Raw genomic sequence first — 27,981 nt, 5'->3', positions numbered from 1 at the left:
CTGTAATATATTAATATCATGAACTTAATAACAAACATATGATATTATCACATGCCTATATGTATTGATAAGCTGTCTATCGTATTCGTATTTCATAATTGGTACCTATATAAGTTGGTGTAATGTTATGTGATATTCACTCGTGTACTCGAGCAAAACACCATAGGTATAAAAAACATGTGTACCTACGGTTTATACAGTTATTCAGTGCCTTGTTTTAAGGGAATATGTGTTGGTCCTCTTCTTTAATAATTGAACTTTGTGTTGTTTTTTTTTTATGTTTTCGAGTGAACAAGTGTTTCTATAACAATTTAATGTTGCAGTTAAACTACAGGCAAAAGGTAAAATAAAAAATGAATATTACACCGTTCGGTAAAAAAATTCCAAGAAGACGGCTCACAGGTAGAATGGAGAACATTTCACATGAAAAAAAAAATTAATCGTCTATCCCCCCCCCTTTCTCCCATTTCGTCAAGCTTCAGATAGGTTTTGCGATCGCAGTGCTGTACGTATGCACAACACCATCGTCGTTGTTATTATTCGCATATATACGTCACGGACGCGGCTGCAAAGCGCATGGACCAGTCTATATATAATACATATATAATACGGCCGTGCCGGGTTGCTGCGTTCCCATGGCGACGGGACGATCGGCGGCGGCGACGAGTACGATGACGACGACGTGATCATTACATATTAGTCAACATGCCAACAGGCAAGTGACCGGACACGTAAATACACGCTCGCGCGAGTCAGACGACCCGCATATTATACGCTCGTCCACAAAACACAATACTATCGACATACTCCTGCAGTGCATCATCGTTGACATCGGTATTCGTTGTGGAACCCGTCGTTTGGTTTCCGGGAAAATCTGTTGTGAAATAATTTCAGCGTTACATCCGTGTCCAGCGATTCGGAAACGGAACGCAGTAGCCCGGCCGACTTGTCACGGCCGCTTCAGACGCCTCCGGCGCGTTATCGTGTTGTGTTATTGTACTTAGGATTTTGGTCTCCCAAAACGATGTCTTCCTCGACAGTATCTTCAGATTAGCAACCGACCTTCAGCAATTTTCAGGTAAGTAATTATATTACTAGTAGATTACGCTAAAACTATAAACTATACTGTATAATATATACATAGGTAATATTGTGTTATACAAATGAGCTGCGATCTATATGATATGTACAATGTTTCATGTGTTGTCGTGGAAAATATTATTGTTGTTGTTGTTGAGTTTTATTTCAACAGGTTATGTTATTGTATTTTGGTCCGTTTACGTATGTATTATTATGTGCATGCACATTGCACCGCGTTCCCCAGAAAATTATTGACGAATAACACTTGTGTTGTTATAGTAATAGGTATATGGATTCATTTGGGCTATTTTATAACCAGCTATTGTATGACTATATAATAGTATAAAAAAATGATATATATGACGTGATTTTTCTAATACCGTAATTAATCCTCTTTTGCATTGAATAACTGAAACATTGAAATTTTCAAAACGCTTATAAGATAAAATTAAAAGAAACATTTATAAACAATAGAGTAGACAGATAATTATTATAGGTTTATTCAAGCAGTACGTGTATAATATTTCTGAAAGGAGTAATTTATAGCCCGAAGGGTAAACATATTTTATTATGAGTTATGACGCATTCAATTCATATATGTAGTGAAATTGCCTACACAATGCGCCGTCTTAAGATTTCTTGTTTGTATTTACCAGATTTACTCACTACTACAACACTAGCATTATAAATTTAATATTTATATTGAAATATAATTTATTTAATAGAACTTTGATATTATATTAGCAAATATCATGTAAGAAAGAAAAAAAAATCACTGTAACATTAAATAACAACAGTTAAATAATAATATTACAATAAACAATAATAAAACAAATTAAAAACATTGCTTAACCAAAAATATATCATATAATAAGACATACTTGACATTTGTTGACTTGACTTGAGTTCATATTGAATTAAAATTTGTACATGCAATTAATGCTGTTTCAAATATAAGCCAGAATATTTTTATATTTTAGATTCTGAGCTGAACGATGAATGTATTGATTTTACAATGATGTACATATAGAATATTTTTCTATCTGTAATCACTAGGGCACGGGTTTTTATGCAATAAAAAAGTCAAAATATGTAAATATTTATTTTATATTTTTGGTAAAATATGTATTAAAAAACGTAAAATATTTGAAAAAAAATTACAAATTTACAAAAAAATCGGTAGCTTACATTAATTTTATTCAATTTAATTTATCTAATTGTCTATACATTGTTGTATTCTTCAAAACAACTGGATACAACGTACATTTGGAGATTTTTAAATTTAAATGTACGGTGGTTAGGTCTCAAAATCGATTTGTAGCGGCTGAAGGAGCGTTCAACGTGGACCGAGGTTAATGGGGCATATTTCATACTACATAATGTGTCAGATGGTGTTAATTCAATATCATTTGACGTATTTTCATTTGTATTTTGAAGGTATTGAATCATCAGTTTTTGGCTTTTGAGGGCAATTAAAATGATACAGTTTACAACTTAAAATGTGATTTGTGATAGCTAATTTAATTTAATTTAGTTGGTACTTTGAGGATGTTAAAAGTAACAATTTTCCAATACTTTTCTTATCAATCGTAAAAAAAAAACAAAATAATGGATAAATGGGAATCTTTATAACAAACAAGTTTTAAATTAAATTTATTAGTTTATTTTGCTTTAAAGTAAATTTTAGTGAAATTTCATGGTATAATTTTTAAAATATTTTGACTATTTTTGAGTTATTTATAGACTTTTTAAATTTCTTTTTTATAAATGCTGGTCATAAATTTATGAATAGATAAAAAAACTTGAAAATTTAATACAAGGTTCTTTAAAATATTTTAAACTTTTACTAAGTAAAAAATTTTACTAGAAATTAAAATTAATATTTTATAACCGTATTTAGTTAAAAATTTTACGACAATGTACATTTCACCTTTATAATAACTATTTCCAAATAAACGATTTTTGTTTTTTATTTTAACTCAAAAATAAATAATCATAGATAATTGATATTTTTATCAAATGTTTGTATAATCATCTTCTATACTTGGTTTAATTTTCAAAATATTTTTACATTTTGAACTATCTATAAGCATGGACATTTTTTATCTTTTTATAGGTGTCATCAATAAAAATTATTCACCTGGAAAACATTTTTGAAAATTTGATTTAAGTTCTACATATGTTGTTTTTTGTTATATACATATAAAATTGTTAAAAATACATGGGCTTAATTTTTGTTTTTATGTATTTGTTTCAAATGTGTACAAAATTATTAAAATTTAAAAAATACAACTTTTGTAATAAAAAGTTTATAAAATCTTCAGTTGGTATATCTAAGGCATAAAAATTTAATATAATGTTTCTCGGAAGAAGTACATACTGAAATTAAAAGATCAATAAAATGTGTTAACACAATTATTTTTTATATTTATTTATTGTAGTTCAAATTTAAAAAAAATTATGTATTTTAACATTGAATCTTAAGTTATTTTGTTATAATTCAAAAATATTATTCACGGGGATTTAAAATTTTTATGTATATTTTGTATTTCACTATACGCAATGAATTTTCAAAATATTTAGATTCACACTGTTAAACGTGGTTTCAATATATTTACTTTGAATTTCAGAAGTTAAGTAATTAAATAATTTAATTTAATTTTTCTGAAGTATATAATTCAAATTTAATTACGATTTTTCAAAGTTAATAAGTAAATACCCATGACCTGGAATTCGATTTTATTACATTTTCTGTAAATTACTAATAAAGTTATTTCAGAAATTAAAAATTGATTAACTCAATAATGAATTTAATTATGAGCTGAACAAATTTTGTGTGTACATTATTATTTTTTAATTCCTATAATTGTATTATATTATATATATTGTATTAGAAACTACGATAACGTTGTATATCGTTTTAAAAAGGTAATTATAAACTTGTATTATTTATTAGCTACAAAAATAACATTCTTATATTCGAAAACATCAAAATAGTACCTATTATTACCTAAATATTACTAAATGCTTCATATAATTATGCTTCTAATATTTACTTAAAATTATGATATATTTTTTCCCATTTACTTTATAAAATGTACTGTAAAGATTTAGTTTGTAAATATAAAGAGGTCATATATGCTACAAAACATTATGTTCATAATTATTATTCAAATTAGTATATATTTTAATTATTTAAAAAATAAAATATTGATTTTAAATGTTAGGATAGATATGTGCACATAATGAATATACTATTAATCATAACTTAATCAAACAACTTATATGCATACAAGAAAAAATTGTTATATTAATAAATACATTGAAAATTTGAACGTCAAGTCAGGTAGTTAAAACAATTTTTGTATAAATATATCGCTTACACTTGACATACATAATATAGACTTTAATAAATAATGTTAACTAGGTGAGCATCACGTATGGCTGTTGTTAGTGGTGCAACTATTTTTTTTTTCACACCATAAAAAATATTTTGATGGTGGGTTTAAAAAAAAAATGATACATTTAATAGTTTACTAAAATTGAATGGACTAATCTGAGCCTACAGTAACTCATGTTTAAAGGACCATTAGTGGCATACATATTTTAAAACAAAAGTAGAATTCTATTTCATTTTATTGTTTTTAATATAATAGGACTTCAAATAGATTATCATTATTTTTTAAATAATTCATAAGAATTCTATTTGATTCGGAAACTTAAATACATTATATTATATTATGTAAATAATAATATACTTTATAGTATTAAATCATTTTTTCAATTATAATTTGTATAATATAACATGTGAATAGAGTAAAATTCAGGGAACGGGGTGTATAATTTTGAAATTGTTGAATATTTTTCTATATAGTTTATATTATATAATAATATATATAATATTTGATCCTATTTTCACTTGAAATGTTGAATTGTATACACTATACATAATGTATTGTATAGATGATACCTAAAATAAATAAATATTTTTATATTTGTCAATGCATTATAGTATTTAATTGTAAATGTATACTAATTGTATTTAAAAAAGAGTGGAATTAGTTGATAATCATAATTTATTACTGAAGGTAAATGATAAGATTATATATTTGATGGAATTTACGTTATGGTTTTATATTCATTTTAACGTTTATTGTAAGTGTCCCAAGTCATAAATCACGCATATATTTAAATATTTTTTTTATAATCAGAGTGTAGAATTTATTATTCTGCACTAGAATTCTGCTACCTATTAAATATGTTGGTTACTCATACTAGTCACTTTAATCTCTACTCTTATTCTATTTTACAGTAAATGTGTTTGAGGGCCGATGATATTTAAAAAAAAAAAAATAAATTTGCGTGCTGCGATGCTGTAATTATAATGATTTCTTTAATTTAAGTGTAAGCGCATTTTTCGTAACATATACTTATATAGGTACCTATTTATTATAAATATATTATATTATATCAAACTGTATCGAGTCCCTTTGAATTTTCTTTGCCCTTGACCAACAGACCGTACGCAATAATACCGAAAACACATTACACGGACTCATTTCCATTATAAACGACCCAATGAAAACGAGCAATTTAAATGCTTTGTAAATGACTGGTTTTCAGCCAACAACTTGGTGGCTGTTATTACAATGTATTATACTGTCAAACTGCCGGTTGCACGTTCTTGAAACAATTTTCTTTTTATCAAAGTCTTTTGGGACGAATAGACACTTAAGTGTTAAGTGTTAATAAATGTTCATGCATATACCTACTAATTTACTTCAATGATTTCGTAGACCTTTGCCTAACAAAAAGTTTCCGTCAAAAACTGTTATAATATCATCATTCATCATCTCCGCTTTTATATTAATATGTTGTAGTACTGCAGTAAAACGGAAAATTTTCACTTGAATATTAATTAATTTTAAATGGTTTAATAATATAAATTATAATTTATAATAAACTTAAGTACCAGGACATTAGATACTATTAATTTTAGAGAATTATAACGATATGCTACACATCATTAAAATCTTTAAAATTATTTTTTATAACTTACGAGGTTATTTGAAATATTTAATATATTATACTAGGTAGTATAATTTCCTTTGAGAATACTGCAGATGTCTATATCGATCCAAAGTAATATAGACATAAGATAAACAATAGTTTTCAACTAAACTATAGGGTTAAATTTTGAATTTCCTAGGAATAATAAGAATTTCCTGTTATCCTTGAGTACTTAACAACAGTTTGAAATTGATCTAATTTTTCAATGCAAATTATTTATTTTAAGCATTGAAAGCGTCGAAATAAATGCTAATTTAGTAAAATAGTTATAATGTAATGTTAGTAATTTTAATATTGTATTTTTAAATCATGTGTGATGTGACCAAGAAACTCAAGAAACTTAACTTTTATTAATAATTATTATTGTTACACAAATACACAATTAAAACTTTCTTAATATATTATTATATTTTATAAAATTCAATAATAAAAATCTTGAAGTTTAAATTAAAACTAATATGAGAATCTACATATACTCAATAATTAAAATAATATATTATATAAGTTGTATGATTTTTCATTTATGTTAAAATACCAAATTTTATATTATATAATTTTTACGTGAGTGTAAGTGTGACATAATATAAATATAATGATGATAGTTGTAATAGATACGCAATAATAATTATAATAAAATATTAATTTAGTTAATAACATAATAATGTGTAAAAACAATATCGTTTTAGTTATTGAATATTTTTTTTTATTCAATAAAAATTAACTAAATAGATTTATTAAGTATCTCTGAAGGCTTTTATTCTGAGAAGACTTATGGATCGCTTAAGCAGCATAATTATTTTGATTATACACTCAATACTCATAAAACACTAAAAATGTAAACTTTAAACAAATATTAAAATGTGCTTATACCTATATATTATGCATTATTCATATTATTATACATTTCATTTGAATAGTTCAATGTTTAGCCCAATATAGAATAATATAATGTTTCAATTGGTTTTGAAATAATTAGTTATCTATACATCTATTTGGACCATGATTTTATAAATTCTAATATTTGGTTTATTTTATATACTGTAAATATTTAAGTTGAATCGACTATAAAACAAAATAAAATTTAAACATTTTTAGTTAATGTATAAATTAATTATATTACAGAACAATTAAAAAAAAAGTCTCAATTTTATTTATTTAGAAGATTTTTAAAGATTTTTATTGATATTTAAAATTATTTTCTAGCCCTGTTATGCGACCTAAACTTTTTTGAAACTTATATAAAATTAAAAATTAAACCTATTTTAATTAATTGTAAAATAATGTATCGATCTAACCTCCTATATTTAGATCTTTAAAGATCATTACTGTTGTAGAGCTGTAGCATAAACTATAAACCGCATAAACATTAAACATGCCGCGAATCGTGGTCAAACTGGCAAACGTAGGATTTTCTCGCGGTGAATCCAGAGCAACAAAGCCGGATTATATAGGTTCGATACTGTCCTGGAATAAATTTATTGTCAATCCATCCAGCAAAAACGCAATTATGATAAAGCGTCTTATGAACTTGTATAATTTAAGTCGTTGAGATTAGTCGTTGCTGAAAACTGTAATAAAAAAAAAATACATTATCAATAAAATAAAATATATAATTAATATAATATATTAATAATAATTTAAAAAATAATAATAAAAAAAAAAATACATTATCAATAAAATAAAATATATAATTAATATAATATATTAATAATAATTTAAAAAATAATAATAAAAAAAAAAATACATTATCAATAAAATAAAATATATAATTAATATAATATATTAATAATAATTTAAAAAATAATAATAAAAAAAAAAATACATTATCAATAAAATAAAATATATAATTAATATAATATTTTTTTTTTTATCTTTATTATATAAATATTATATAATATTATAATATTATTAATATTTTTTTTTTTATCTTTATTATATAAATATTATATAATATTATAATATTATTAATATTTTTTTTTTTTTTTTTATTTATTTTTTTTTTTATAATATATTATATTATTTTTTTATTAATATTATTTATATAATTAATTATGCTGTTTTAAAGTCTTTTGGTGAAAAAATAACTATTATTTAAGTATATGTTTTACAATAGTATATTAAATTGAGTTAAAGGTACGAGTTTATTATATTATGTTTTAAGTTAAAAGACATATTAAAGATTGGTCTGAAAAATTAATTTACTAGATGTTTAAATAATATATAATAATGTATTAATGTTCAATAATAATATTGATAAAAGAGTTTAAAAAAAATATTTCATTCGATAAGTGGTATATTATTTTGATTCCACAATCATGGTAAAGGTTTGTTTTGAGGTTCAAATAATTGATTAAGGTTAGCATGAAAACCTACTCACCCACTTTCATGAAAAACAAATCTCACAATCTATAAAGAGAGAGAGAGACTAGAGAGAATTAGGTTAATTTTAAATTATATAGACCATGGTAAGAAGACGCATGACATACCTTGTTATTTTTTGACCGTGACATTTATTTTTAGCTTTCCATACTCTCTTTCTCTCTGTGGAACTGTCATGGGATTTTGTATTATAAAAACATCATAAATACAGATAAGAGAATGTTTGTTATTGTAGTGGGGTACTGCTAGCCAACTGGATTAAGAACCACGTTGAAAACATATCAAAGCCCACATCAACATATTTTTGTAATAAATATTTACAAATAATAGTATAAATTTTTATAATGAAATTGTAAAATTAATTTTATGAAATACTTTAATACATCCACTAACAAAATATTATTATATGGTTTATTATTTTATATTGAATCATGGCATTTTATTAAACGATTAAAAGATTTTTTTTTTCAAATGTATGTTTTATATACTGCAGTATACTTATAGTATTATGTATGTATAATCCTCCAAAATAGTATCTTTAAAACTGAACAATCGCTATAATAAAATAAATTGTTCATTATTCAAAAACTTAAAAGTTATGGACTTCTAGATATTTAAAAATATCGATAATTTTACTTAGTTTTTGTTCTCATACTCAATTAAGAAATAATAGCACCTAGATTTAATTTAATTGAACACTCGCAAAATATTATACCATCATCTGTGTTCTTTCCCTCTTTCTTCCTATCGATTTTAAGTCGATTTATTAACAAAATGGACCGAAATAAGAATTAATTTCCACTAATGTGTTTTTTACCTATAACCTACAGGATTATGAAATTGTTAAGTAATTTCTTTGGATAGCTCAAATATGTATATGAAGTTCTACCGAACCGATTTGCTTGATTTTTGTTTAAAACTCAAGTGTTTGGTGTTTTGATTAACTATTTAACGAGAAAAGTTCAACAAATTTATTAATTAAAAATATTAATTTTCTGTGCAACTACATAGGATAGCTTACCGTGTGCACACACAAATACTCATAACTCCCACACAATCTACCGCTACGTAGTTGTCGTCAGCGTGGATTTATTAGGTATTACTAACTAAATTTATTTAAATTTATTATTAACATTTGCGTGTTCTCGATATTTATAAATATTATTAAATCATTTACATTTATAAGAGTTAAATTACTTTCTAATTGATGCCATTTATATAAACACTAAATAATTATCATAATTATTCATTTTTATATTTATTTATATAAATATAATTTATTATAATTATATTTATTATATATATTTATTATAATTTATATATATATATACACACTACACAGTACACGCTTTTATGTTATGTATTTTATATATTAAAATTTCCCGCTCAGTTACAGATTACAGACGGTTATAGATGGTAATTGAGCTAGTATGATATATGTATTATGATATAATATCATCATTCATACTTTACTAAACGAAAATCTTCTTATTAGAATACTATATAAATGTAATAAAAGAAATAATTTATCATTGCATTTAAATTGTTTATAAAAATGTGCTGTTTCTATTGCGTATAGTAAAATAATTTTCGAAAGAGTTGGTACATAATAGATTATTCTCTGTTAAAAGTACAAAATTGTTATCATTTGGATATTAAGTATGGGATAATGTCATAGTGGACGACTATTATAGGTAATTATAAGACAATATAAAAAACTCTATATTAATTAATTGTTAAAAATTAAGTATACAAAATTCAATTTAGTAATTCGGTTACTATATACTTTTTGATTTCATCCTACACACAGTTTTAGGTACTTGTCAGTTGCCACTAACTAATAAATGTTAATATCGTAACTATTAATTAAATTATTTGTTAAATCCTGGTCCGTCAATCAGGACGAGATGGCAATAGTGATGTATATTACTAAATACTAAGAGTGTGTAGTGTATAAATATTAAATTATAACAATAGAAATAACAGGGCAAAATTAAATTGTATTAATTGGAAGAACAGATAGACGTATTGGATCGATTGGATGGTTGACGCATGACGATGCTGCGACGGTGGATTAGGTATAGACGTTAATTATAGAATAGTATAGAACTATAAAACTATGAAATAGATTATAGAATAGTCTATTCTATAATTAATGGTATAGTGTTTCGGTCGGTCGGCCCGACAGTCACATCATATTGATATAATACCACTATATCGTAATCGTAATAATAATAAAATAATATCGAAAATAATACGAGTGTTATACCCTTAAATAGTGATATAATAATACATTTTATTACGAGTAACAACCATATCAATAATAATGGCCCAAAATTATTATAATTTATTTTGTCAATTGACGTACGAGGCCTTTAAATGTGTACGGAACTCGGTGCGACGGCACTGCATGAATTGACTACAAGAAGTTGGCCTCAAAAAAATAATAAAAATAACAATAATGCATGTATAGGGTACAGGAATTTATTTAAAAATAAATCAATAATAAGACACTGACAATAGTTCGATATAGACAGCAGTATTCATTGCATGCACTATTTTGTTCAGATTCGATTACGCACTAGGTTTTATTTACAATTGATCTCGTTGCGACTATACTTCTTTATATAGGTATATATATAGAGTATATATATGTATACACACACCTTAAATGTGATTTTTCATCCCTTTCGGCACATAGTCGATCGTAGTACGCGAACGAATAATATTCGAGATACGCGCACAAAGTAATTGCATTTCTCCACTTTGTCCGTTTTTTCAGATTTTTTTTTCTTTTTGTCTACTGAAACAAATTTCCAGAACGTCGAATTACGGGTATTTCATATCGTATGTCAAAAGTATTTTTTGATAAATGATAGTAAGAGTAACCACTGGTCCATTAATTATACATCCTACCTATTTTAGTAGTAACGAATTTTTTTTTCTTCAAAATACTTGCTTAGAGTTTTCATTCATCGCTACAAATTTAGACAATCTACACAAACACGATACAAAAAAAAATGCACATTGCGCAACGCCATGAAATATTTTAATTGATGTAATTAATTATAATTTTTTTACGTTTAAAAATATCTTTAAATCTTGTACAGCAATGAAAGGTGCTATTAATGAATTAAGTACTTATAAGTTATAGTTTAAGTAAAGTGGGACATTGATGCGTGTTGTATTTAGACATAGAAAATTTAGCTCAATGAAACGTAGATAGGTACTGAAAAGTCTCAGGTCTTAATATTTTGGAGTACAAAATAAATCAGTAATTAAATAAAGAAGCAGGGTAATACTTAAAAACTAGTATTATGTAATCATACGTATCTACATGTAATTTTATTTATTTAATAAGTTTTACTGAAGACCAGTGACTCCCAACCTTTTAATCATCAAGTACCACTTGACATTTTTATGATCAATAATCGTATCACTTTAATTCTAAAAGTTAAGTTATTAAAGAGAATTTCAATTTTTTTCTATACGATATGTCGTTTATTAATAATTCTTAATAATATTTTATGTGCATAAATATAAAATATCCTAATTTTTAAATCTATTATTTAAATTTAAATTTTTAAATGCTTAATGTGAAATTTGTTGTTGTTTATTTTTTACATAACATTAAACCTAGGCCTACTTCTATATTTACTTTTACTATTTAATTTTCAAGTACCGTAGTTTAGAAATTCCACTTTATACTAATAAGTTGTGACAATAAGTTAAGACTTTACATCTATTCATATAAATATTATATATTTAACATTTATATACAAATTAAATTTTTGTATAGGTACGAATATAATACATATATATTTATTAATAATAATGAATAATGGCGTAATACTATAATAATGGTAATGAAATCAAAAGAATAAAATACAGAAATGAAATAACTTTAAACAATTTAAAGTTTAGTTATATAAATTAAATCTAAAAAAATATTTCTTACATTTTTTTTCAATTAAGATGATGATCTAAGAACTCCAAGTTTGAGACATCTATTGTTTTAATTCATTACACTGTACTAACTACTAAGATTAGATAATATAATGACGATTGTAAAAAATCTTTGTTAGTATCAACTATTAATACAATCACTGAAGATGTCATGAGGGTATTTTATATTCTACCGTGAGATAGTTGTTTCGTACAAACCATGGTTCATTTTTGATTATTCTAAAAACTTTGGATTAAAAAACCATAACGCAATTTATGTACACTGTACTAAACAAATTCATGTTCTTTTGTGTTTTTATAGTGTATTATTAAAAGAAGTATACAATAATTCAATAAATACAAATTTATTTTATTAAAAAAAAAAAAAAAATTATTTTACGCTCGCTGTTCAATAATATGAATAATTTGTAATTTTATTAAAACAATAAATATTATATAGTGTGTGAAATGCGCGTACCCACCTAATATAATTAGTGTTGTTTTATATACCTATTATAATTATGCGTTAGCTTGAGATGGAAATGACAATACGCCTCGTTGATGAACTTCATTCTTCTCTCATATACCAGTAAAATTTGTTTTATAGAACACAAGCCAAAATTAATTACAGTTCATTTACTCGTGATTGTAACAGCAATATTGGAGAGGTTGCATTTATTTTAAGTGATTAACTTGATATAAATATAATAACAAGTATATTAATAACGTACATTTTTAATCACTTCTAAAAGACTAATTCTGGGAGACTTATTTTAAACATATTTTTTCTAAATTAATAAATACTATTATTACTCCATTAGTGTCGAATAATGTAACAACTCCAGAATTTTAATTATTATAGTATTGTTTTAACTGTGTACTTATATAAAATATACTATACAAATTTATAGTAAATTTCAATTATGTTTTAACTAAGTACAGTTGTAGTGGCCATCATACGAATAAAAATCAATATAAATGAGACAAAAATGATAGAATTTATTTACGTGTCGAGCTAATTACTTGGCCACCTCAATATTTATTGAGGTAAAATAGATAAATATTTATTATATTATTATACAATAGATATTATGTATCTATTTAAATCTTAAAGAATATGAAGTTATTTATTTACTAGTATATTGAAAGAAAGATTTAGTTAGTTTCACCTTAACGAAAATTATTGTGTAGTGCGTTGAGAAACTTTATCCTCAACTGTAGTGCCTCGGTGGGCACATTAATACCTATATATAGGTATATAAGATAAAAACTAATAAATCCGAAAACTTCAAATTGGCAACTATAACTTTTAAACTAAGTTCGTCCTACAATTTCTGATAAAGATTCTATAATCATTAATCAACTGCGGAGTATTATTATAAATTATAAACTAGGTAGCTATTTCTATAGAGAAAAAAAGGAGGAAATCGATAAAATAAGTTTATTATTTTAGGTACAACATATATTTCGAGTAATCTTTTTACCTATTATATTTATAATACTTGCATTTTAATTACAGTAAGTCAAATACCTATTTTATTTTATTTTTTTTATTACATATAATTTTGAACTATTGAATGCATTATATTAAATGATATAAATAGTTTAATTTATTAAAATAAATATACATACAATTACCATAAATGCAATACATATAAATGTAGTTTAGTTTAAAGTATTACATATATAATTATATAATATATATATTATTTTAATTTATAATAACCCAGTATCGACTATAATATTTTATCACTATTATTGTTTATTATGGTATATTCCAGAGACCTGATAATGACACAATAGTCATATACAATTTACAATTGGTATTAAATTTATTGAAACATAATTGAATTTGGTATTCTGGGACACGATTTATTTGAGTACAACAGCAAGTTTATACTAAACAATCAATTGTTATTGTTAAAGCTTTTACGTATTAAATAATAACTATTTTAATAGGTTATAACTTATATGTTGGTATTTAATTGTATAGGTGTAAATGAATCCATGTGTGATATGTATTATAGTACAAACGAAACTTACATTTCTAATTGAGCTTCAATATTTTAAAAATGTAATTAAGTATAAAAATACTTAACATAGAGTATCTTTAATTTTATAATATACTAATAATAAACTATATAGTAACTATTTATACTATACTAAAATACTATATTTACTATAAAATATTTTTATACCCTCCTATTATGATTTACAGATCATTATTTTTCCCATAATCAAATACTATTAAGTTATATAAATTTATTTAAGTTTTGTAATATTATATACGATGTACATTGTACACAATAGTCACAATATCATCATAAATAGATATTTTATATTCAACTATAGCATTTACATTTTATTCCACAATACATGCATTCAAAAATTATCTCAAATGTTTTAAAATTAAATATGTTAAGTAAAAATATAGTATTATAGAAGGTTCATATTTTTAATTTTAAGACGTGTGCTGCAAAATTATAAAATCAAATTGCCTGTTTCAATAAAAAAGGTTTATTTTCTGTTCAGTTATTGGAGCACTAGATAGGGCAGAAATTACAATACTCAAGTTTATCTTATATGTTTAAACAATTATATGCTTTTCATTTTACTAAGAGAATAATGATAAAATCAAAAATATTTAAAATAAATATTAGAACCATAATTAATCATCAAAGTATAAACAGTCATTAATTTTTTTTTGTGTGTATTTTACTGTATAAGTACTTTTAAAAGACAGAAATCGATAAAAATGTCATAAAATATAATGAAAAAACTAATAAATGGCCAAACAAACTAAAACACAAATTATCTCAAAACTTAACAGTTTTAAATTGAAAAAAAAATTATCCATGTTCTTAACTTCGTATTTAAAAGCATGTTGGCCGTTAAGGAGGAATAAATAAAATAATTCATAAGTTGAATATTATTTTATTATTGTTGTTAAGCATTTGTATTAGATATGTACATCAGTACATATCAATGAAATTTATTTGGTTTACTATCGAATAGAGTATAATGTATTATGTATTACATAAAATCTTTTTTTTCCTACATTTTTATTTTTGGATATTTTAATGGTTGTATTTATATAATATTTAAATAGTATAACTGCGCAAAAATAATAACTCTTAAATGATAATACTCAGATCTGAGTATCTTTACTTATAGACTATACTATATTTGCTGACTATCACTGCCATAACTTCAAAATTTTTACCCAAAATTAAAATTATCTAAAACTCACCTCGTCCGAGCATGGAGGTCTAAGAAAGAGTGCGTTCTTACTAAAATTATTTTTATACATATTTAAAAAATAGTATTACATAATTCAAAATTAAATGATGATATAGAAATATTTAAAAAAATAGTCTAATATTATAAACTATTATAAGAAAAACATTGCATCATTTCGGGCCCCTTAAGGGAACTGATTCAGGCGCGCTCACACAATCTGATTCCTCTTAGTTACGCCGCTGCTGTTAATGCGTTTTATATCATAAATGTATAATATATTATAATGACAGTCATCTCGTACTCGGGGTATTTGAAGAACTCAAGTATGAGTACTATAATACAGTATTCATATACATCTATGTTAATATATTAATGTTTTTTCACATATTTTATTTATTTCAATGAAATTATCAAGTAGTTATAACTTTTTCTTAGTCGTAGGTACCTCACATTATAAATTATAATTATTGTATAAAAGTTTTATTTTTAATTTTAGTTCGAAGAATTCAATAAAAGTAATCAATAATGATATATTATGACATCGATTATATCGAGTATTTTGATAAAAAAAATAACTTTGGTAATGTACTAAGAAACTATCAATTTCCACTGAAGTTTAGAAAATGCTATAGGTTAATGTGAACATATTATTATAATATATTGGTTATTGTTACATAAGATCAACGTGTTTATGTTATATTACAAAAGGTGACCAGATAAAGTTGTAGGAAAACTCTTTGTACTGATATTATAATGCACTGGTTTATTTTACCTCTAAATTTTTTTTTCGATTTTAGATAGGCCAAATAAAATGCGTAAGCATTAAATTATTATAGATACTTTATGCTAACGTCGCAAATAATGCATATTATTTAGAATCTAATGTGCCTAGAATATAGAACCTAATCTAATAAAATCTATTTTTTATTGCATTATTTATGCAATAATAATTGAAAATAAAAATATATAGTTAATATTCAATGTAACAATTTGTATTGTAAAATATAATATATATATTGTATGCAAACGATAAATTTTACTACTTTTATTTGAACTTATGCACTGCTAAATAAAACCGAAGTAGTCAATAGGGTGCCTCCGGATTTTTAGAAAATGACTAAGGGTACCGTGAGTCAAAAATGGTTGGGAACTTCTGATTTAGATATAAGCGACAAATATGTATTTTGGGTATAATGATTTTTCAATCGAAAAAAGCGTGTGTTCTGTACAAAATCAATTTATTTTTTATTTAAAAATGTTCACCATATTTAATGTAAATATTTTATTTATTGCGTATACAGTGATGCGGCAATGTAGCTCTTCATATCGGATGTCTGGTTTAGATCGGCGAACAAACGTAGACATACAAATTTTGAGTGCTGCTAGTAAAGCGATTGCAGAAAAATGCTTTTGGAACGCATGCAAAGCATTATCTTTTGGATTGTTTCTGATGGCTGTCGGAGCCATAATGGCCATTATTGGTATGTATATTTATTTTAACAATACAAATAAAATATTTATTAAAAATTGAAATTATTTATTCACTTATTGTAATAAATAATGTGAACAATATAATATTGTGTATTATTTACAGAATCTTTTTAAATAAAATGCGGAATAATGAATTCGATTCTCTAGTGGATGGTTATAATAATTATTGAAATGTTTTGAAGAATTAGTTACATAATACATTCGATTAGATAACATATATATATACAATCTATATAAAAGAATAAAAGAATATATAATTTATTAAAATTTATAAATTTGATGATACATGTATAAAAATTATAAAATAAACGTTTAAAAATAAATATATTTACATAATATATTTATTATAGGAAAAATTGATGTTTTCAATATCGAGAACCAGGTGGTCCAAAAGTACATGGCTTTATACATAAAATAAATGATAATTTCAAAATCAGTTTAGTGGTGTTGGGGGAATTACGATTTAGTATGCGTTAGTAACATTAGTACTACAAAGAGGCAACTGACCTATTAAATATGTATGTATAACCAATGTACTAAATAGTAGAGACATATTAATCACTATCTAAAAACTAGCAAGAATAGTGAAACTTAAATAGAAATTATATTGATATAATTTTAATCAAATAAATGAATCAATATTTATTTCTAAATTTTAATTCCGTTAATAATATTTGTTTGATTACGTAAAAACAAACTAATTAAAGGTTTAAGCTATATTCGGATGGATTTATTATACATTTTAAGTATATATAATATAAAAACACCAGTGAAAAATGTTTTTCTTAGATACTATCACTTTCATTGAAATATCTAAGTAATAAAAATAGCATAAAACTACAACGGTTGATCCGTATAATCCTTACGTTAAATCTCTTCTCATTTTCCACCCTATTTATTATCTATACTAACGTATTAGTTTTTTTTAATATTTAATGTTGAAAAATATTTTATATTTATTAAGATAAATAAATATAATATATTGTATAGTGATATATTATATAGTTGATGCTTATTATCGTATAATATTATATACTGTTAAATTATCGCAGCAGTGACCTGCATTTGGGTTTTATTTATATTTAATAATAGATTTTTAAAAGTACTCTCAATGTGCAAATGCCCTATTAACAGTTTAAAGTACCATAAAAATATTGTAATAAATATTTATATGATATTTTTACTCTAAGCGTGATGCTTAATTATATTTGATATTTTTATTAATTGAGATTCGTTGCATTTTTATAAGAATAATATATTAATATATTTTTCAAAAAAAAAAAAAAGATATATTTTAAGATAAGATTTTATTAATTTTGTTAATAGTCATATGATATACATTTACTATCTACAGCGTATTTATAAATTTAAATAAAATAATAATAACCTATACAATATTGCACATACATTTATTTAGGAGCAAATTATAAGTAATATATTATATATATTATATTAAATTATTATTATTTTTATATTAAATTATATTATATTATTTTATATTATACCAACAAACGAATTATAAATCAAACTACCTAATATTTGTTTGGTTTAATAATTTTTACTGAATTATGATTTGTGTATTGAACTATTAACAGGTTATTAATGAAAATTTGTTATTCGCCATTTTAATTTCTATATTTAAAAAAATATTTGTGTTAATTTATTCTGCTTAAAAGTAAATCGTAATAAAAAATGTTCTTCATTATAAGTAGAGCATACCTACATTTATAATTGATTTATATCACGCTGGTGGAATATAATATTATTTAATACAATATGTAGGTACCAGTTACCTACCTCACACTGACTTTCATCGTACTTATAGCTTAATCGATTGATAGATATGAGTTATTTTTTACTCATGTTATGCTTGTAAAATAAAAATACCTACCATTCACACACAATTCTAAACTAGGTTGAGTTGTACACTATACGTAGGCATGCAATTGATGAATTATTCGTATAACCTGAATTATTATATTATTTATTTTTGTTCAGCATAAAAGCAACTTAGTGAACATTTATTTTCCAATAGTTATTTTTATAATTATATAATAACTTAAAAGTATGTTTTAATGTAAAATCATGTTTTTTTGTCTTTCAGTTTAATTTATGTATTTATATGTATGTTGTACGTATAATAATTTTAAAAGCCAACAATAAAAAATTAACAATATTTGTATAGAATTATTTAGTTGTTTATTATTTGAAGGTTTTCTTTTAAGTCTTCAGTAATGAATGATTAAATGATAAATAAATGGTTTTAAATAAATTTTAGTTTTCTGAAATATTTATATTTGAATTTCTTATTTTGAATGGTTCGAATATTGGTTAAATTACATTTATGTATAAATTATTCAGTAGGTACGTTAGTTTAGCTTAAGTTTTGAAATTAGCTATAAATAAGACTTGATATTTTTTATACCATTTATAAATTTAATTAAATATATTGTTTCAAAATTATAAATTATTATAATATTTAACAAAAGTTAACTTTAATCCGATTACATGAGTTGTTTAATAAAATTTCCTTCGGGCTAAAAATACTTGTAAAACTATAGAGACTAGAGAGTTACGTGAAATGAATCAACATTTTCATGCATAAACTTTAATGATTCTGAACCTAACAAAACAAAACAAAATCAAGTAACTAAAATTTAAAACTTGTTCAATTAACTTCTATTCAAAGTTCAATTAAAAGAGTATAATATAAACCTTTATAAAAGGTAAAACTCAACATTTATAAGTTTTTCTATAAAAGGATTAATAATTTTGAAAACTAGGATACTTTACTGAATGATTTATAAAATTCATTATTAAATAAGTTTAATATCATTCTGAATGTAGGTAAATGTAGAAACCCCATTTGTTTACTGAGCTACCTACCTTTCTATTTATTAAAATTGGTAAAACGATTTTGGCCTTCTTTCATACAATATAAGGTCACTTATGAGTTATGATCCTTACAGTATCTTAGTACTATACTGTATATATTATATAGTATTATAGCTATACAATTAAAGTTTGAGACGTTATATACAATTTTTTATTATTATTATTATAAATTCTTAAAATGTATAATATATATTATGAGTTACTTCGATCTTGATTATTAAAAACACCATGATTTCACTATCCATTATGCTATTTATGGTTTATAATTATGAATAATAATATGGTGTATATTAGAACTGAATCTTACAAAATTGTATTTTTATTACTTTTTTTCTTTCTTTTAATATTTGGACTATGTGAGGTGTGATTTTTCAGAAATATTTGATATGTTAATTTAATATGAGATTCTTCTAACAACAATATTTGTACAAAAGTGTATTGGATTAATTAATTGAAAATAAATTTAATAATCCAATAAACTTACTGATAAAATATTTATTATATTTTATTATAAATTTTATAAAAACAAGGCACTTATACCGAATATATTAATTGAAAATTTCGTACATCATAAATTGTAATTTAATACCAAAAATATTGTACTTATTTTAAATCATATTGCTATCAGTATTTAGTATTAAACTTCATCAAAAGTTAAGTCCCGATTTTTTTTTAATTTACATACTTTTTAGTATTTACTTGTATTTATTAACTTTGATTTAACCTGCTTGCAAATTGAATGGGATTTTTTTGTTGTACATAATCTAAACTCGGTACACGATTTGAAATATATTTTATTTTCAATTTTGATGAATTGTTTATAGGATATTATGCTGAACAGCTTTCATCAGATGATATTGTCACAAAAACTGACAGTGGAAATTCGAGTACATCCATACGAACAACAAAAACAACAAAAAAATCATCTCATATATATAAATTGTCATATGCTGGACCAATTGTGATGGGCGTTGGAGGTAAATATTGAGTATCATTATTATGTGTGTCACAGAACATAATTAATCAAATAATTAATACCGACTAAAAATTATTATTACTATTATTATGAAAACCATAAAAGTACATATCTACAGAATTATGATACTAAAATGTTAAAATATAATTAATGTAAAGATTAATCGTACAGTAATTTAACTTATACTATGCTTGATCGGTTATCACAGATCACCGTGTACGGTATATTACACATTTTATCAGTTCAGAACAATGATAGAAAATATTTTTAGAATATTTTTATTTTAACAAAAAGAAAAAGAAAACTTAAAAAATATGATTACTTGATAATAAAAGTAGAGAAAGTTTTAACGTTTTATTTTTTTGTACTGGGTTACCCTTAAAACAGTTGTGTATTTTTCAATTCCGACAATCTCAAAGTATCATCTGTATTATATTAAATATGCTGGGTATTTCAAACTTTTGTAGTACTTTTTTATTACTTCTAAAATATAAAAACGTTAAAAATAATATTACCCTGCGTTTTTAATAATTTATATTAAAAAATTTAAATTTAAATATATACACATTATAAACGGTTCAAACTTGTATATAATAAAATTGCAGTCATCTAGTGTCAGAAATTATTAAATTAGTAATAATATTAAGCCTTTTTATTTGAAATAATAATATTTACAATTAATACTACCTATATATATTTTAATATAATAAAAAAATCAAAAAAATAATAACAAGATCCTTTATTACTTAACACTTAGCACTGAATGAGATAAATAATTTATAAGTATATACAACACATGTCTGTACAAATATAAAAATAAATATCTGATTAATTAAGTACTTAAAGTTTTTGTAATCCGTAAAGTTATTTTTCCCAGTCATAAAAAAACACCGGTAGTATTTTTCATAAAAAACAAAATGAACGTGTGTCGTAAATAAACCGTTTTCCAACGTTGTTTGGGCTTATTTTTAAATATACGACACCTGTGATCGGTGTCTCGCATGTACAGATAGATTTCGTCATCGTACGAAGAAAAAACATAATAGGTATTACCTATATATACCTTATTTTTAGGTATTTCAGGTATATCTTATATTATTTACCGTGTATAGTTTTTTACTCTGAGCCTTCAGCTCAACTTTTTAACGTCAGATCGGAGATATCTGCAAATCACCGAAAACGCCAGTAAAAAATTGGTTACACGTTAGTGGGTGAAATCGGAAATCTTTAAAAGACTACGTTTATCGCGATGTGTCACCAAAAAAGCATTTTGGTGTTAAAAATCAGAGTGTGTCGCCGCATTTATTTGGATTCAAGTCGAAACGCCGTTGAGAATCACCGGTGTAATGACGGAGGTTTTTCGTTTCAGGGTTCATCGTGGTGGCGGCGTGCGTGATGACGTTCGAGGCTCGCGATCGGGCGGCGAAATTCATGTCCAACCAATTGAAAATAATGGGCGGCGGGGTCGGCGCCGGCGGTGCCGTGTCGGGTCATCGCGGCCACGGCCGACAGACGCCATCGGCCGGTTACCTGTCCAGGGGCGACAGCGGCCGGAGCAGCTATCAGAACCCGAGCGAAGGTGGACGGCACAAGATGAACAAGAGCCCGTCGGCGCCCAACCTGGCGGCGGCCGCGGCCGCGTCGAGCCGCGGGTCGGGGGCCGCCGGACAGTCGGGCGCCGGCAGGCTGCCCCTGCGGCACAAGCACGCCGTGCACGTGCTGTCGTCGACCGGCGGCCGGGCGCTGCTCAGTCCGCACGCGCTGCGCCGGCAGGCCATGTCGATGGACACGCAGGACTACAACCCGCTGTTCTCGCCGCCCCGATCCCGTCACAGCAGTTCTGGCCTGTTGACGTACAGCAACAGCAACTGCAGCAACATCTTTGGCAATTTCAACTGCAACAACGGCAACAAGCAAGGCGGCGGTATCGGCGAGGGCAGCAGGGAGTCGATCAACGACCCGATGAGGACTTCGTCGTCCAGGGGATCTCGGGGATCGATGGTGCTGGACCTGCACGTGCCCAACGAGTGTCCGGTGACGATGCGGGTGCGGGACAGGAGCCGCCGGTCGGACACGGCCAAGCGGCACGTGCTGCGCCGGCAAACGCCCGTCGAGCTGGACGACACGATAATAGCGTACGCGACCTCGGCCATGGCGGCGGACCATCACCGACAGCGGGCCAAGCGGTGCACCACTCAGCGGTCCGCGACTTGCGACGTGCCGCACGCGATCAAGTCGAAGCGCAGGCGACAGGACTCGAGTTGCTCGGACGTGGTGGCGGCACGTCGGAGGTCGGGTTCGCCGGTGTGCGGCGGCGGCGGCGGCGGTGGCGGCGGTGGCGGTTGGCGTTCGTCGGCCAACGACGTCGTCGACGCCGCCGAGTGGGCCCGGACCGCGAACCGCAACACCGCCGGAGGAGGTTCGGCCGCGTCGTCGCCGCAACGGTCGGCCGACCGTGGTCAGACGACCGGTGCGACACCGGCGCGACCGCAGTCTCCGCCGCCGGCGGCCACCGACGCGCCGGACGGCAGCAAAATGTCACTGTCCAGGACGTGTTCCGACATCATGTCCATCGACAAGTCGTTCGAAGAGTCCAACTACAGTAGTTCGTAGATAGATGATTTCGTAAGTGATCTCGGTCCGGACACGCGTATTATAATATTATTGTTGTTATAGAGTATACCATAATATTATAAAATAATATTGTGTCGTGCTATAGGCGACATAAAACGACGACGCGGCAAACGTATTTTATGCTTTAGGGTTGACGGTATTCGATTCGGATACCGTGGTATTGCCCACTTCGGTATGTTAAACGGTACATCGGTACTGTGCGGTATACGGTTCGAGTGGTATTTGAGCGATAATAACCAGTTAACCGGTATATCGAAAAACCGTCAACCCTAAATGATTATACTTTCGCCGTTGTGTAATAATTTATGTATACTTCGTCGTGCTGCATGCCATAATATTATGTAGGTAAACTTAAATCGGCCGGTTTACACGTATATAATATTATATACCAGCTGACATCTGATATAATTGATTATCGTTGTGTAGTGTATATTTTATATATATATATATATTTTTTTTTTTAAAACCCATAATAACATCGTTGAGTCGTTCTAAACGACTATATAGGTATGTGTACAGTCTCCAAACATCGATTTACTTACCGGGTGATTTATTTTTATTTCAGAAATTTTTGAAGTTTTAGAAAAAATTGTTTTCTCAATACAACTTAAAATCGTTAAAAAAATGCTTTTAAAAATATATCTCTTATTATTTTTTATCGTTATAATTTTGTTATATTTTTCTATTGACAATATCTGTTTTTATTTTTTATTCCAAAGCAGTATACTTTTTAGAGTACTTCGCGATGCATTAAAATCGAATTTTAAGCGAGTAGGTAGTTAGTTATATCTTGAAATAATTTGTACATAATTTGATTTTGTTAGATCTAAATATATCAAATAATATTTTGCTTCGGAATATCAAATTTAAAAATATGTTGTCATTCAAAAGAGTAAAATACTTAAAAAATGATAATGATATAAAGTAGTATAATATATAATTTTTTTCGCAGAAATGTTATTTAACGATTTCAGATTGTACAGAAGAAATATTTTTAAAAACTTTAGTATTTCCAAAATAATGAGTGTCTTATGTTGAATGAATCAACCGGTATTATTTAGATACTACGTAGTTATAATTCAAAAGACGGGTTATACTTATATAATATATCACTACCACAAGTTTAACTTACTTGAAAGCAATTTTATTACAGCATATTATTGTGACAAGTTTAATGGATTTAAGAAAGATTAGGTGTATATTATATTAGCTTAAATATATTATTTGGATAATTCAAATGGAGAAAAGTATTTGGTTAGCTGCATGCATGCGTATACAATAATTATTAATGGTTTTTTAATTCAACTTCGAATTTCATATTACTGAGGCGAGTTACTGGTTTTTAGGTTCTTAGAATCCATAAAATAATAATAAAACTCTCGTCAAGTAATCAATAGCCTAAAATATAAAAAAAAATGTTTGAGGTGTTTTCGTATTGCCGTGATTTAATAGTTTAGCAGCAGCAATAGTTTAGGAGCTGTAGTAATATGAAAAAGAGTAAAAATGGGGTGTTGTTTTGTATGATTTAAGTATAAATCATGTTTTTTGAAGATGCCAATTATTTTAAAACTCTCTGAAACAAATTTTAATTGGAATTTTGTTTCAAATAATATTTTAAGACGTTGATAATTAATGTGTTATTTGAACATCGATTTATGATTATAATTTATTTGAAATTCCATAAAAATAATCTTATACTATGTAGTGTAAAAAATATATACAATCTTTTATTTAGTTTAGTTATTATTTAACTGCCAATGAACGATTTCAGTTTTATTATTAACTTTATGTGAAATTAACACATATTGATTAAAACATTTTACTGTATCGATCAACTTTTTAATTTAAATGTTACCACTAATATCTCTAGACATGTACGAGTAATACTCTATAATACCTTTACACTATTTTGTAATTTTTTAACTGGGTATAACAGAATTTTATCTGAATTCAATGCCTTGAAATATGTAAAAAAAAATCTTAATCGGTACTTAATAACAATAGCAATCATTGATTAATATCAATCTGCATTATAGTTCGATTAATTATCAAATTAATTCCAAATTGTAAAGTTAAGACTTAACTACTTAAACATCTATTTATCATTTGATACCATGTAATACCATAATGTAAATGTTATGTTTTAAACCATTTTATACGAAATAGGTATATAATAGTTCGGCATATATATTCGGAATTTATCTTCGATCAGTTGAATTATCATATAATTATGTTATTGATCGCGTGTAAAATTGTTTTGCATAATGGATTGGAACTAACAGATTCGACGACGGTATTAATAAATACATTTTCTGTGCATCAATCAAATTGGAATGGTTAAATTGGTTACGTCATTAACTGTGAGGTAGAGAAACCCCAATTTCATACCACCCGCAAAGGGAACGTGATACTATTTCAAACATAATTACATTCAGATAATCAGGTTACTGTCATTTCTATTCAAATATCGCTCTCAGGAGAAAAAAAAACCCAACATCTAATGTCTTGAGGCTTTTGAAATTCTGATAAACGGCATACGCGAAAAACTGTAGCGTGATTGTTCGTGAATAAAATCTCTTATTGTAATATTGTGCTTAAATTTTGTACCGTACACAAACAAAATGTATTATTATTTGCATTTTTTTTTTTTTAAATAACGAATGAAAAAATAAGATATATATATATATATATATATTATAAGTACAAGTTTACAAGTTAACTGTTGCCTAATTCAATGAGTCTTTTATCTTTTAAAACACGAAATAACAATAATTGTAGTGAGATACACTACAGGTTTTAACCATTAAACAATGTATTTAGATTATTATGAGTTAATGTGGGATCTTCACACTTTAATTAATAATTAATAAATAAATAATATGATTCATTTTCTACAAATCATTATTCATATTACTTAAAAATATATTATCTCATAATATTATATTGTGTTTTTCTGTTTGGTGGAGTATAATATCTTTGTCGTAGATAAAAAATTTCATTATTTGAACTTATTAATATAAACATTGAATATTTGAATTGATATATAATATAAAATAAAATTAGGTACCTACCTAGAAATGTTCTTATCGAATTGATCCACGTTATCTTCCAAAAATATTTAAATACACCATATTTAATATTTGAAAACTATTAATAAATTTTTAGTACAAATTATATTAGTATTTAGTATTATAATACATTTTTTTTTAACATTAGAATTAAAATAATAACATTTGATACATTTATAATATAGTCATGCATATCATACTTATTTATATAATTTAATGAAAAGATAAAATGTTCATAATCTGCTCACAAAATTTTTACATCTATCGAAATTATATATTATTTAATTTGAGCTATCATTATTTACCATACCTGTTTTATATAGCTATTACACTACATTCATTTACAAACTTAAATTGAAATACCTTAGATTGTTATCACGAAAAATATTCATCAATATTTCGATTTATCGGCTATTATTATAATCATAACCCTAAAATAACCGAATTAAAAAACACGATCGTAATTAAACATTTAATATCGTTAAAAACATTTTATTATTATTAATAATCATATCAGATTATGAACAGATCATAATTTTTATAATTTAAAATTTTATTATTAAATTATATTGCAAAATTTTGAATGTTGATATTTAGCACAACTGTACCTACTAAAGCAATAATCAATAGTCCTATACTCCTATAATATTTTCCGAAATTCGTATTTTCATTGTAACAATGGTTTCGTGTACATGATAATAAATTGGAATACGCCCTAATATTCCGACAAAGTACAAACAATGAATTTGAAATTTGATCGATAACACATTTTAATGATAATGTCTTGTAATTATTAACACACAGAATGCATAATAAATTTAGAGGCATCAGCAACTCTATATTAATTATATTAACTATTTATCATTACATTTCAAAACCATACAAAAGTCCAACTAAACATTTATTAACTTAAATGAGAAATTAAAATCTATAGTAGTCTCACAGTCGCATGATTTAATGATACTGAATAAATAACCATTTCTGCTCTGAAATATTCTTTTGTTCTTAATACATTTATATAATATTATCATTATTATACGCAGATAAAAGTACCTACAACAATTAATTTATAATATTTTAATTTTTAAGTATACTATGTTTTCTTTGTATTCTCTATTTAACTTCTTCTCTTTTTTAGCTAGTTTGAAAACATTATACTATGTTGTAAAATATCTGTAAGTCTGTAAGTTCTATAAATTATTA

The 27,981-nt window shown here is 25.9% G+C and overlaps 1 protein-coding gene across 1 annotated transcript; it reads left to right on the top strand.

The window, feature by feature from the left end:
- The first annotated feature begins 54 nt into the window (after positions 1–54).
- Positions 55–24,167, top strand: LOC114120390 (uncharacterized). The gene is made up of 4 exons (XM_027982275.2): positions 55–1,078; positions 17,016–17,195; positions 20,925–21,077; positions 22,446–24,167. Exons 2-4 carry the CDS (start codon positions 17,018–17,020, stop codon positions 23,687–23,689), a joined length of 1,575 nt encoding a protein of 524 aa, XP_027838076.2. The 5' UTR covers positions 55–1,078; positions 17,016–17,017; the 3' UTR covers positions 23,690–24,167.
- Positions 24,168–27,981: the final 3,814 nt, after the last annotated feature.

The sequence above is a fragment of the Aphis gossypii genome, chromosome 2 (genome assembly GCF_020184175.1).
Source record: "Aphis gossypii isolate Hap1 chromosome 2, ASM2018417v2, whole genome shotgun sequence".
Taxonomy (NCBI): domain Eukaryota; kingdom Metazoa; phylum Arthropoda; class Insecta; order Hemiptera; family Aphididae; genus Aphis; species Aphis gossypii.
This window is presented reverse-complemented; position numbering and strand designations above follow the sequence as displayed.

Bases quoted from the DNA above. Each gene is read 5' to 3' on its own strand.
- LOC114120390 (XM_027982275.2), top strand. From the start codon at position 17,018: ATGCGGCAATGTAGCTCTTCATATCGGATGTCTGGTTTAGATCGGCGA. The intron at 17,196-20,924 runs GTATGTATATTT...AATTGTTTATAG, and splicing joins AGCCATAATGGCCATTATTG to GATATTATGCTGAACAGCTT. The intron at 21,078-22,445 runs GTAAATATTGAG...TTTTCGTTTCAG, and splicing joins AATTGTGATGGGCGTTGGAG to GGTTCATCGTGGTGGCGGCG.